This window comes from Opisthorchis viverrini (genome assembly GCF_000715545.1).
Source record: "Opisthorchis viverrini unplaced genomic scaffold opera_v5_165, whole genome shotgun sequence".
Taxonomy (NCBI): Eukaryota; Metazoa; Platyhelminthes; class Trematoda; order Opisthorchiida; family Opisthorchiidae; genus Opisthorchis; species Opisthorchis viverrini.
In genome coordinates, this window is record NW_008751822.1 from 840,092 (window position 1) to 853,307 (window position 13,216).

The following is a 13,216-nucleotide window of genomic DNA, read 5'->3' on the forward strand; positions in this document are numbered from 1 at the left end:
TATATATATATATGGTGCTCTGACAATAAGTCTGCATTTGTGTATCTTACCTGTCTAAGTGCTTTTCATTTTACCTTATCTAATGGGAGGCAGGTAGTAGGTGGAGGAGTTGCTGTGCAACAGTTGTCCTACCGCGACAATGTCCCGGTAGCAAACATTCTACTAAGCTGATAACGTTGTTAACAATATCCATATGGACAACACACACATGATACCCCCAGTGGATCACTCTCCAGAATCCCCGTGTCATCGCTTTTCGTTTAACTACAAGATTCCACAAGTTTATCGGTTTAGTTGATCAAGCTCAGATTTGGAGCACGCGTATAAAACTCCTGTGTGAAGCTGGTAAGATCGTTCACACGGACTTTCGGTATCTACCATGACTTTAAAGTCTACTGTTACACACATCCTGGAGCTTTTCTTGTGCATATTCAGCAAAACAAACTGATTATCATGGGGATACAAAAGTGCGCATCATGCTATAGTAGCAAGTGGAAAGTATTCTCTATATTTCGAAAGAACAGATTCGAGAAACCAAATTGAAAAGCAAATGACTACAAAGTCCGAAGGGTGTACAAATTGTAAGTACCGAAAAGCGACAGAAACCGTAGACAAGTGTGATTAATAGGTAAGTGGTGCGCAGGCTTCTCCGATGTGACTGAACGAATCGCTAAAAGTCGATTCGGTGTCTACACATTCTGATAGTTTGCTCTGTGATGTTTGTGACCGGTCAGTCTCTAAACCAGATATGGGACTGCGATATGGCGGCGAGTACCCCGCAGAATGCGGTGAGACCTTCGGTTTTAGTAAGACGGTCCTGGAAGAACGAGATGGGGCTTCTGCTGCGGGCCTATATGAGTAATAGTCAAATCCACCCTCAGGTGAACAGATTTGAGACATGACATCAGTACCTGCTGTGCAAAACCAGGTCGATAACGGCCAACCTTGTGTTAATCTCTTAGCCGCCGAAAGCCGAAAACGTCTGACATCTTGCAAGATTCTGTTGACATACAGGCGAATTTTTGTCTTCGAAGTAGGCACTATATTCGCGGAATGAATAGTTTTCGGTATTTTGACTCCCGCTGTCTTCACATATTCACTTAGAACATTCTCAGTAATACCACTTGAAGTATGCATTAAACTCATCCCTGAGACTGACCGAAAACAACTGTCCATTGATGGAGCTTGTTCAAAGGATTCTGATAATTTTTTATCTCCTTTTCTAGGTGATAAATCTAAAAGGTCTTTCCTCTGAACTGCATGATTCTGAACATCCGTACTTTGTCTATGTGTACTTTCAGAGTGTCTCAACTCCAGCGAGATATTGACACCATTCTCGCCCATGTCTGCGATATCTTGCAGTCGTTTTAACGGATTTAGGTTGACATCAGTGGATTCTTTAGGGGTAAACTTTTCTGCGCTATGTTCCTGAAATGTCTGATGGTTTGGCGCATCCAGTTGGTATGCTTCTACTTCGCGTGTATGCAGACATTTTTGGGTAGCAGACTCATCTTTGAGACCCATAGTCAAGTTACAGCCAGCTTCTACAGCACCTGGAAGTAGAACAGCTGCAGGTTTGAGCACTTGATCCGAACCTGACGTGATTAGGCTCTGTGGTTTATTCCCGTGAGAGTATGGATGTTGAAATACGTCCATACCACCGAGCCGTACAGAGTGGTCACACATATAGTTGCTGAATGCAGGATTCACATCTGGAGATGATTTCCTCCCTTCCCGAGCAGCTGTTCGCTCAGCAACTGCAGAACTCCCACGATTTTGGGTATCATGAATTGGTCTACATTTGAACCACTCTTCCGGGTGTGGTTTGATCACATGGCCGTGCATGCGACTCATTGTATCCACGGGAAGATCCATGGGTAATTCGGAGGCTGAGTAACCACTTATTAATAACCCTTGCCTAGAACTTGCATTTCGGGTGATAACGAACTTCTCGCTAGGTTGGCTTTTTTCTGAGGTTGTGTTACTGTATTCCAACCCAGTAGTTGCACTCTGTGCATATCTATCCGTTGTTGGTGAGGGAATCGACTGAGCGGTTATTGCAGCCCGTGGTGCTTCAAACTCTGAAGCCTCAGTTTGATAGCCAATGAGTGGAGGTATAGAATCCTGACTAATAGCTCGTCTCTTGTTCACAGGGGGTGGTTTGCTGGAGGATGTCGACTCGAATGGAGATAAGCGGCCAAAGTCATTTCCCGACCGCCCGGAAGAGCTGCTGCAACATGAGGGTGAAACATTCATGCTCTCTAATCTTATTCTTTTCCCACGTTCTTCAGACCTAACACCCGCCTCTATTTTATCTGTTGTGACAACTTCCTCTTTGTCAGACGCGTCAGTTGCATATTTGGAAATCGATAAAGACCTTTCTGTAGATCTGGTAACCGTTTTTTGTGAAGTATATTGAATATAGTCCGACTTCCTTAGAGTATCTTCACCAACTGGCTTTTCCATTCTGGGGTATCCAGTTTCACCCTCCGTTTGTCCCAAATGGTGTGGGAGACTCGGATTAGAAGGAGATATCGGAGTTATCGTCCAGTTCAAGCCCAATTGGATAGTGCCCAGTGGAATATGATCAAGTAAAGCGGTAATTTTTATCGTCGGTATGTTCTCTGTGGGTGCGTCGGCTACACCTGAAACATTCAAACGGCCGTTTTGGTAATCTGGATCTACTGTAGTTTGAGCGCAACAACGTCTTATCGAGGAATTTGGGGATGAGCCAACGCGTATATTAACATTATCAGACTTCTCAGTAGCCGGCGTGGGTGGCACGGGAAACGGCTGGAACTGCTCTGCCTGCTTGCTCCCCCCTACATTTCTTGATTCAGTTTCTTTTGCCTCAAAACCACTTGCTATAGGTCCTTTTGAGTTCAGTGATTGTTGACAATGATAAGTGACGTTGGGTTGACAGGTAAGTTGGAGTTGAAAAACGGACAGCTGTGACAATGAACTCACTGGCAAAACGCCAACAGGCGTGCATAATGGAAGTACGCCATTCCGGGGCTTGACTTCTGTATGTAGCTTTTTAGAGTCATCTCTGTCTAGATGACTCATTTCTGAAGCTTTTCGGGTAGGGGTATTCAAGCTTCGATCAGACACATTGATTAAGGATTCGTTCCATACATTTTCCGTGGATGGTATGGTATCAAGTACACCAAAAGACGGAGACCTGTGCACTTGCTCGACAGAGGACAGCAAATATTCCCCAAAGAGGTTTTCTATGGTTTCTGGCCCATTTTTCATTTGTGTGGTGGTTGGAGTTTCTAGCATTTCATCTAATCTAGTCCTAAAGTGAATGTTTTCCGTTAGGGACGATGGAATCTCCGCATATGCTTGTGTAGAATATGTGTATATCACGGCTCTAGTTAACAAGGGAGATCCATCGTTGGCCAACTCTTCTTTCTGTTCATTTTGACCAAGTAGTTTATTTGAATGTTCTTCATCTGATTGGGTGCCGGAAGTTTCTGACTTCGCAGGGCGTGAAGAAGGCCACCGTCGACGTGGAGATTTCGGAGGTACTCCTGGAACTTCAGAAGATGAAGAGGCTCTGTTGGAACTGGGCTCACTGAATGTTTGTTCAGTTTCGGAGTTCTGAGCTGACGCTTTGATCGCTGACTTTACTGCTGGTCGGGATGAAATTCGTTTACCATCCAACCTGGAGTCTTCTTCCGTATGTCGTAAACCAATCTTTGCTTTTGGGGGAAATTTTGTTTGTGCTACCGACCTTTTACTGATCGAATGAGTTTCGCTGGACGATGTCTTTGGAACTGTCTTTCGTCTTGAAAAGGGACGTTCACTTCCAGTGCTTGTCAAATACCCTGTTGAGGTTCTTGGACGAGGTACAGGGATTTTCGCCCCACTCTTCAGGTGAGTCAGTTCATCCTGGAGCTCAAGATTACTCTGCGTACTACATCCCTTGGTATCTAGGGTGATAGTTTGGCTTGATTTCGTACGTTTATGTAAATCTAGTGGGGGAAGTGTATCCAATGAACCCACTGCTAAGCAGTTACAGGCTCCCAAAATTGTGTCATTTCGTGTTATGGTTCCGGTTTTCATACTACATACATCAAGGTATTCAGGATTTGTTTCCATTTTATGTAAATATTCGGGAGGGGATTTGACCTGCTCCAATTCTTCCCGTTTATTCTGCAAGATGGCAATAATTTCAGAGTCCAGACTGTACCCAAGTGAGGATTCTATTAGAGTACTCATACCCGCAGCAACAACATCAACGATGGTTTCATGTGGAATGCTCATAAGATGGTAGGTCGATTTATCGAGATTCTCCAATAGATCACTGAACTTGTGTGTCAGCGTATCAACTGTGGCCACGTGATAAAGATTTTCTAGTTTTTTACTGGATGTATCTGGCGGGTCAGATGGACGATCGGCAGTTGCTGTTGTCGGTATTTGGTAACTGAAACTGAAAGACTCTTTCATTGAAAGGGACTCTAAATTAGGAGCGCGATTAGGCTCTTTCGATTCAGCATCGAATCGGACGTCCCAGTATGCATTTCTATCGTACACTTGTGGTAATGGGGTTCCATGACTTGGAATTACTCTTTCATAAACCGCACTTTCCGAGTGGCTATCCATCGAAGTTCTCTCAGGTACCAGTCCGAAAAGCTTTGATTCTTCATGCGATCCAGAGTTGAGAACTGATGATTTGGTGAAGTTTCTCTTGGGACGAACATTTTTGCCGTTCTCTTCCCGCTCCTCGAACGATCCACAAGCGTGTTGAATGTGCGGTGATATGCTTAGGCTACGTGATTTTTCGAAGGCACAACTGATGCTTCCACTGGATAAGGAATAGTCAGGTAACAGCCAATTTGGATTGCTACACCTCCCTTGAGTGCCTGCATCCTGTCTTGTAAGAACAGTCTCACCTTTTTGAGAGGACTTGGAATCGTATTCAACTGAGTTGCACTTGACCATGGAAAAAGCTGTCTGAGAATTGCCAACCCAATCCACCAGTGGGACACCGCAAAGATCGTCTTGACCATTCTCCTCCATATTTCCATTCGGCTCTTTTGTTCCGGCTTTTGGAGAAAAGCTGAGAGCAGATTCATCTCCAATCATGCTGTCTTTGTAAGCTGGCGGGGATGGTTTTGTAGATCCTTTAACCTTTACAGCCTTTTGAAAGAATGAACTAAAACTTTTCCTAACATGTGAATCAGCGGTAGAGAGTTTGTTCCAGGTATGATGTCCTTTTAATGACCACTTTGTTGCACCAGGTGTCTCAGTTTTCATTATGTCTGTTTTTCCCCTCAAAAAGGTCTGTTTTTGTGATCTATCAGCAGGCGTAAATGGTTTGGATTTGAAGTTGGACAAAGTCTTTGATGAGATAACTTCAAATCGTCGCTCATTACTCTTTGGCTTTGAAGTAAACGGGGTCGACTGAGTCTCACCAGTGTCCTCATTTTGTTTGGGAACTGGCACCTTCACATAACCGTCTTTTGGGAAGCCACGCATTTTATCTGGTCCATTTTTTGTGCCGTTTTCTTCACCGACTGCAAGAATGGGGCCCTGATATCGGCAACGCCTTCGTGACGCACGTGTCCGACGTATACTCAATGGGCCAGCAGTGTTGACGGTGGTATTGTATGGAGCTGGCCAAGTTTGGCTCTTGGTAAGTCTTTCGATCAACCTTGCTGGCATAGCATGTTCTGGTTCCTCAGAATTCGTATCAAACGCACCAACTAACTGAAACCAACGTAAGCCTTTTATCCCTGATAGTTTTTGAGCGCAAATGATCAGTTCATCAAGCTTTGTTTCAGTTTGCCTGTCCTGCAGTTCTGACTCAAGTAGCTCGGATAGTTCTTGGTGAAGTTGTGAACCAGATTTTACGGCAAATGTTGTCGTGTTTGCCATATTCTGGCTGTTTTTGGTTTCAATATTGGATGGGACATCCATCAGCACACATATGAATTTGCGAGGACGATTTCCTGCGTTTGAGTGCGACCGGACTCTCTCATGGGAACCGTCGAGCGGAGAATTGTGAGAGCAGTGACCGTAAATGGTTCCAGCGGACGCTCGCCGAACTCGCGCATTCGGTACGCTACGAGAGAGCACATCCATCGGACGCTCTTTGTGTAACTTCTGCGATATATACGTACTTCGCAATGGCCTACGTAAGCTGTGTTCCTTTCTCGTTGAATTGGAGTTAGACGTCATGAAAATGTGGGCTGTTGTTGAGGGAATCCGAACTCGGAAGATATTAGACTGATGGAAATTTGCGTCGAAGACTGTAGGAAGTCCAGTAGTACATGACTCAACAAACCTCTTTGGTTGGAAATCGATGTTGGCAGTTTCGTTGGTTGGTGTTGGTGACCGACAGCTGGAAGTTTTTTTAACCATTTTTGCTGCATTGTCATGTCTGTGATGCAAATCCCGATGCTCAATTTTGATGGGTCTGACCACATCTACTGATGTTAAGTCACGTGTCTTGCATCTAAATGGGCTCTGACCCCCCAACCTTCCAAATTCAGGTGTTGTCTTCCCTGCCTTTTTTTTGGCATTTTGAACACTGTAGTGTTCATCTTTTACGGGACCATTTTGGCGCAAACTGTGGCTCAACAAATTTGATCGCAGATCTAACTTGCACAAACTACTCACATGGGTTTGGCTCCAAGGGTGCTTCCCGATTTGGGCACCTGAATTACAGGTAGGGGCTTCTAGCACCTCGACCCTGTCAAAAGGCGGAGAAATCACATTATTGCGGGACTTGGATAGCGACGTACCTAATTCTGGCTGTGTCCTACCCACTACCATACTGGGTGGATGGTATAAACTATCAACGCATACGGAATTCTGCGCCGACTTGGTACACCTGCTTTTGCCAATCGCATTTCGGAATTTTCTGCAACAAGCTTCGGTTTGGTCACGAGTGTGGCGTAGAGCTAGGCTCTGATGTCTCTTTCCCGGACGCGGAGTTTTCAAGGAAGGTGCCACTATGTGGGCAGTCTTTTTTGTCCTGTCATTCTTTTTTCTTTTCTGAGCAGTCAAGGCCATACAAGGTCGTTGTAAATTTGACACAGTTCGGAAGCAAGGCGCATTGTTTTTGTCTCGCGCTGGGTGTTTCGATACCTTTTTTAGTGGTAAAGAACTGCTTCTTAACTGAGGTGCCTGCTTAGCAGCATTGTCTGGAGTGGACTTAGGAGAAATTTTCCGTTGAGATCCAGCATCCACTGGAGGGAAACAAGACCACAAAATCCGATCAGACTCCTTACCTAAAAGTCGGCTGCCCAGACTTTCAGATGGTACAGTCACTGCACTGATAATCGGCGGTTCATATTGAGGATCTTTGCAACATAGTGTATTCTTCAGCAGTCCCCTGTGTGTATCATTCTCAACACCTTGACCAAAAGAGTTGCAGCATACTTTGGACTCGGTGACTGACATTTTGCAAGGATGTGAGGGACGTGGAGAGAAAAACATGGCAGCTGTGTTATCAAATTTGCCATCAAGAACACTACCATTCAATAAGGGAAACCCATTTCGAAAAGGAACTGCCGTGTAAAGAGTAGTAGTTTCGTCACTAGATGCATTCTGGGCGGAAGGAGATTGACAGTTTTCTAAACAGTTGGTTGGGGAGTCACCGAGGATATTTAGACGAGTCGGTGTCGGATACTTTCCAACACTGGTACTAAAAATGGGGCTAAGTTGAAAAACTTCTTGTCCGGGGTGTGACGGTTCAACACTAAACGAGCTGCAGTGGACTTCAGAAATGGAATATTGGTCGTGCATTCTTGACGGTTGTTCCACGTGTGAAGTACAATTAATCGATGGGAAGTTTGAGTTGACGTTCAACTGAGGAAGCGGAAGACTTTGAATTTGAACGGAATCCGAATATGCAGGATCATTACTAATCGCATTCAAGAATGATAGTTCCTGAAACGATGATGGTTCATTTAGAGAGATTCGGTTAAAACCACAGTACTCAGAAGTGTGACTGGTCAAAGACGGGCAAGAACTTGTCCTGAAAACGTTGAACTCATTTTGCACACTGTTCGTTATTTTTTGTTGTTCGCTTACACCGTGGTTGGTTCTTCCCATATTTTTAGTTTCCGTTTTATGTTTTGAATCCAAACAATTTTGCTCTTCTTCTGCTTCATCGTCAGTATCAACGACGCCCCATCTGTAGGTGCTACTTCGATATCTGGAATCCAAATTTCCTCCCCACTCCTCAACTTCTGGTGGATCCAAAAACAAACCGTGAACGGCACCGGAGTCCACAGACTTCACTGTGAAAACGGGGATAGAAGTTCGATGTGCTGGCTCAGAATCCGTGGTCGCCAATAGTGAGCGACGAGATGATAATATTGAAGGTGATACATGGCGTCGTGGTACCATAAGGCTTACTTTCTTTGAGGGTCTACCCTTCTTTGAACTGTTTGTCAGAGTCAGCCTGCGTTCCTTGTATGTTGAGCGTGGGCTTCTTGTTCTGGGTGTCACCTTCCCAATACTTAGTTGGTTTACTGAATCTGTCTGATGTGGATCATCGCCGGTATGTTCGCTATCTACAGCGAACAGAACCTCTTTGTCGTCTTTCCTTTCGTCTTTCACCTCGTCTGTCCTGCTGTTTTTCTTGTTGTCCTTTTCGTCGTCTGTTTTCCACATTTCTTCTCTGGTGCGCTTTTGCCCCTCTGTGAAGATTCGCTTCGTGGTGTCACTGGTGGAGGGCTGAGTCGGTTCTCCTGCAGACATTTGCTGTTGTATCCTAGCCGTATCTACAGACGTCCTAACCTCATTATTTATGGAAGATATTTCTTCGAGTGTCTGGCCAAACGTCGTCGACTGAGTAATCACTTCACGCAGTAGGTTGAGTGTACGTTGGTACAAACTTTTACGCCCAGGTACATCGTAGTCATCGTGTCTAAGGGTAAGTTCTGATGGACCAAAAGATGAAAGTGAGCCTGTTCTGACTGTATCTTCTCTGTTCATTTCCAGGCGAGATTGTCTTCCATTTAGACTTAATAATGAGTTCAGCTGAGGACCACATTGACTTGGTGAACCAGTGACGCTACCATAGGGTAGACGTATGTTATTCTTTAAGAGTCTATGAGCCAACAGAAAGATAGCATAGAGGGCACAAATTTCACTCCATGGATCCCATAACGTTTGTTCTGTGAGACCTGGTTGACCCATGGGTAGGGCAAAGACTGTTGGTGGTTGGAAATGCCGTGTTGGAAGCTCTTGGTAATATCCATAGGTGAGCAAAGAAAATAATGAACATTCCGCTTGTGCAAGAGGTTCCATGCTGTTGATAGCCGCATCTAAATCAACTCGGTAGGATTTCCTCAAACGAGCTAGACAGGCTTCCAATGAAAGCTGTGGACCTGCCACCCTAAATAGACCCCAAAGAGTATCAATGAAGGAGGTAAGTTCACTGGTTAGAGTAGGGAGATCATTCACCTTTCGCCAGCACTTCAATATTTCGCGTGAAAACTGTTGCAAACAAATATCTGAATTCGGAGAATGAGGTAAAATCTGGTTTGAACAGGCTGGTGTGGTTTCCGGGTTTCGGTCTGGAATGTAAACGTGAGATTCAAAAATCGGGCCAGTGGCCATGCAAAGATGCAGCCACTGATGTTCACTTGCGTGAGCATCATCCTCTGATCCTTTCTCAGCTGCCTCTGTTGATGATTCGCCAAATTCTGTTGGTGACTGCTCGATGCAATCGAACTGTTCGCTGGTATCAAAACAGACATTGTCACTTCTGTGGCTTTCCGACGCTTGTGATGAAATCTTTAGGCTGAGATTTTTTCGAATGTTGGTTTCTAGGAGCGGGGGACTTGTCGAAGACGTTGTACACGTCGACGATGATGAGGCTTGTTCGGAAGAAATTCGATCTTCTGTTACAAATAGCGAGAGTTCAGTTTGAACACCCTGAGAAGATCTACCCTGAAGATGTTTTGGGGGTTCACTTGTTGTGGTATAGTTTTTGTAATACTGCTTTCTATAAAGTAAATGTTCACATGGTTGATCAGTGGGCTGGCAGCTCACCGTTCTGGGGCTCAATTGTGCTTCCGGTAACGCTACATTAAGAGATATCGATGGAGATTGAGTTGGGAGAACAACTGAAACATCGAACTTTCCGAGAGTGGAACCATCGTGAACTCGGCTTTGCACTGGTTTTTCGCTTTTAGCTGCTAATTCATCCCTGGCCGTGGAGCGATCATTCAAACTGACCTGTGGGAACATGTTTTCTTTATCTGAACGACCTGACTTTGATAAAACTTCACAAGTACAGTTGCTGAATACTATTGGGGTGTCTGGACGGAATATGTGAACAGCTTGGATAATCGCTTTTGTAAGATAGTTAATTATCCTGCTCATTGTCTCATCGTTCTTCAACTCAGTCGCCTCATTACCTGTTTGAAATGGTCTCTTTTGATGTCCTTGACGTGAGGGGGTACCTGAAGAGGCAACAGCACTTGGCTGAGTTCTTATTCTAAGTAGTTCTGAGTGTGAAGCACTTACTGAATAATTTTCATTCTCACTTTGTTCACCCGTACGTCCCTGAGCTGCTGGGTCTCTTCCGGAACAACTCAGGGGACATTTAGCAATATTTTTTCTCCCAGGTGAACATGTCTGAGCATTGGAGCACACGGTTCGTTGTTCCGTTTCCATGATATTATTTTCTTGCTGCATATACTGAGTAAGAAGATACAATATAGCAACCAGCAGAGGATCATTTGCTCTTTGTGTCAAGGCTGGAAAAGATTGAGTAAAAAGAGGAGTAAATAGAGTAGCGTGCGGTTGTAGCTGAAGAAGATGTTTGATAATACCCTCAGGTGTTTGTGACTTTTTTGATTCAGCTATTGACTCCAGGTCTGATTCGTCGATTGAACTGTTTCGTGAGTGTGCTGCAAAATCACCATGAAATGAAAGCGTACGCACTGATTCGGGGCTCAACGGCTCACTGTTGGTTTGCATTAGCTTCTTCTCGCAGACTGGTCTCAGATGGTCCGGAAGCAAGTCATTTCTCTCTGGTCTCAAGATAGCTGATATATTAGAAACTGCACTCTCAGGAATAATTGGTGAACCAATTTCGGCAGAGTTTCTGGAATCTGAGTTGGCAGTGCTGATATGCTCATTGTTTGCCGTTTTCTTATTCATTCTAATCTGACCAGATGAAGGTATCAGTGGAGTCTCCACGGTTTGTGTGATCGCTGCCTTCATTAAACTTGTTCTCATCCAGGGTTGGATTTCGTCTGGTGGCTGAAGAAGTTGATAAGCTCTATTGTGGATAAAGTTAGTTGAAGGCTCTTCTACTTTCCGTGAGTAGTGGCTTTTCAAGAAATCTTCTGGACACCCGTCGCTCTGCACAGCCTGTCGTCTGTATACCAGCTCTGGTTGTAGCAGTAGCGGTAATTGAATGGTTGCCCTCATGTAACTGGAGCTAGGTAAACAAATATTTGCAAAAAGTGGCCTTTCTGTATGTAGGCAACTCACGTATTCGTCAGCGAAGATTGCAGAAGATAGAGTAGGCAAAGGAGAAGTTCTAAACTTCATTGATTGGCGGTCCACCGGAGCACAAAGTTCTTGCTGAGTTAGTGATCTCGGAACGATCGGGTTGCTGCAAGTTTCGAGCCTGTTATTATTTTCTAAACGCTTCCCAGGACTTGCTGACCTCGAACGTCTAGAAGGGAAGAACATTGTGGATGCCTCGGTTTGGTCGTGCTGGACATTGGCAACTGTGCACAAGCCTTGTCTGACACTAATATTCCTTTCAGACTTCCGCTGGATTCGGTCAAACTTCTGCTGCAATGTGCGCTGTTGGTCAGTCTCACATGGGTGCAGTGGTTCTTGTGACCATTCCGGTATATTTGTTTGTGAAGTTATTGGTTTAAAAAACTCATTCCCGACCGGGCATCGATGGTTGGATGTTAGTTGTTGTCCATCCGAATTCCTGATTGACGCTTGTTTGTAGTATGTCCGGAACTTATCAGGCAGCTGGTTCTGCATTCTCCAAGGTGGATGAATATCACTGGCTCCGTTTGCGAAGCGTTTCTTCAGTGTATCCCGATACTGATGGTGACGTAGTTTAACCATCTGTTCGAAAGCTGTCGTAGTTCTGGCATAATGTGGCTTATCTGCGGTGAACACGCGATCTTCAGAGGTTTTAAATGAACTTGAACAGTAGGGTACATTCCCTCTAGGAGATAATTTAGAAAAGGAGAATTTGACGTGTTTGACATAGCTGTCCTTTGTTCTTTGATCAGACGGCTTCCTGTAAAGTTGCGCGGAGCTAACTGGATCTTCGTAGCTGTTCGCCGCAATTATGGACGAACTGCAAACCACTGGCGTAAGCGAACGACTTCTTATTTCACTACCTCCCAGTGTTTTTCGTTGTCTCAAGGCTTGAGCAAGTTCGGGACAACTGCGATCAATGTCACAATACCCATTCAAATCATGATCCGTCCTCAACAACGAACCCGTTAAACTTTTTTGTGAATACATGGGACGATTTATCCTCCTGAGGTGAAGCACGGGCTGGTTCCCATCAAAATTCCTATACCGTCCTAGAGTTTGAAACTCACTACTCATGCTAAGCGGCTGATGCACGGCAGCATTGATGCTACCCGAATGGGTGGTACCGAGTTCATCCTCTCTAAGTGTTCGAGGCCGAATTCCCAGCTGATAGTTCGCTCCGTTTCCGAGGGCATCCGATTCAGACTCTGCGTTGCCGTTGTTTTCCACAGATGATATATCGAAATACTCTTCGGATAATCGGTGCCATTTACACCGTGTTCTGCTAACGACGGACACGACGAGAACTAATTTTATCAGGACTTGCCCGATGTAGTTGGACGGGTTGCTCATCTAGATCATAGGATGAAGTAAATAAGACGTATATGGAAAAGTGGCAGCACAAAAGGTAGATGAAGTGGTTGAAAACGATGCGTAGTAATAAACGACCTAGAAAGCCATAAAACTGACCAAAACGGTGCTACTTTCATCCATTTAAGAAAGACGCTGTAATTATATTCCTTTTTCGTAGGTCATCGAGTTGGTGGGAAGGTTCGGGCGGATATTATGTATCGATAAGCAGTGATGAGTGCGTGAAACCAAGGTTGTATGCATTATCACCATGATCGTCATCATCATTATCAACAAACTGCTGGTAGCTATCTACTCCTCTGTGTGCTAAGTATCACTTATAATCAACCTGCTTACTTCTAGGACTGGTAGAGTTATC

At 44.7% G+C, this 13,216-nt stretch overlaps 1 protein-coding gene across 1 annotated transcript; it reads right to left on the reverse strand.

Moving 5' to 3' along the window:
- Positions 1 to 621: 621 nt before the first annotated feature.
- On the reverse strand, positions 622 to 12,840 carry T265_07307 (hypothetical protein; the record flags this gene model as incomplete). Its single annotated transcript, XM_009172794.1, has 1 exon — positions 622 to 12,840. The coding sequence occupies one exon, from the start codon at positions 12,838 to 12,840 to the stop codon at positions 622 to 624; it is 12,219 nt and encodes a 4,072-aa protein (XP_009171058.1).
- Between the last annotated feature and the right edge of the window lie 376 nt (positions 12,841 to 13,216).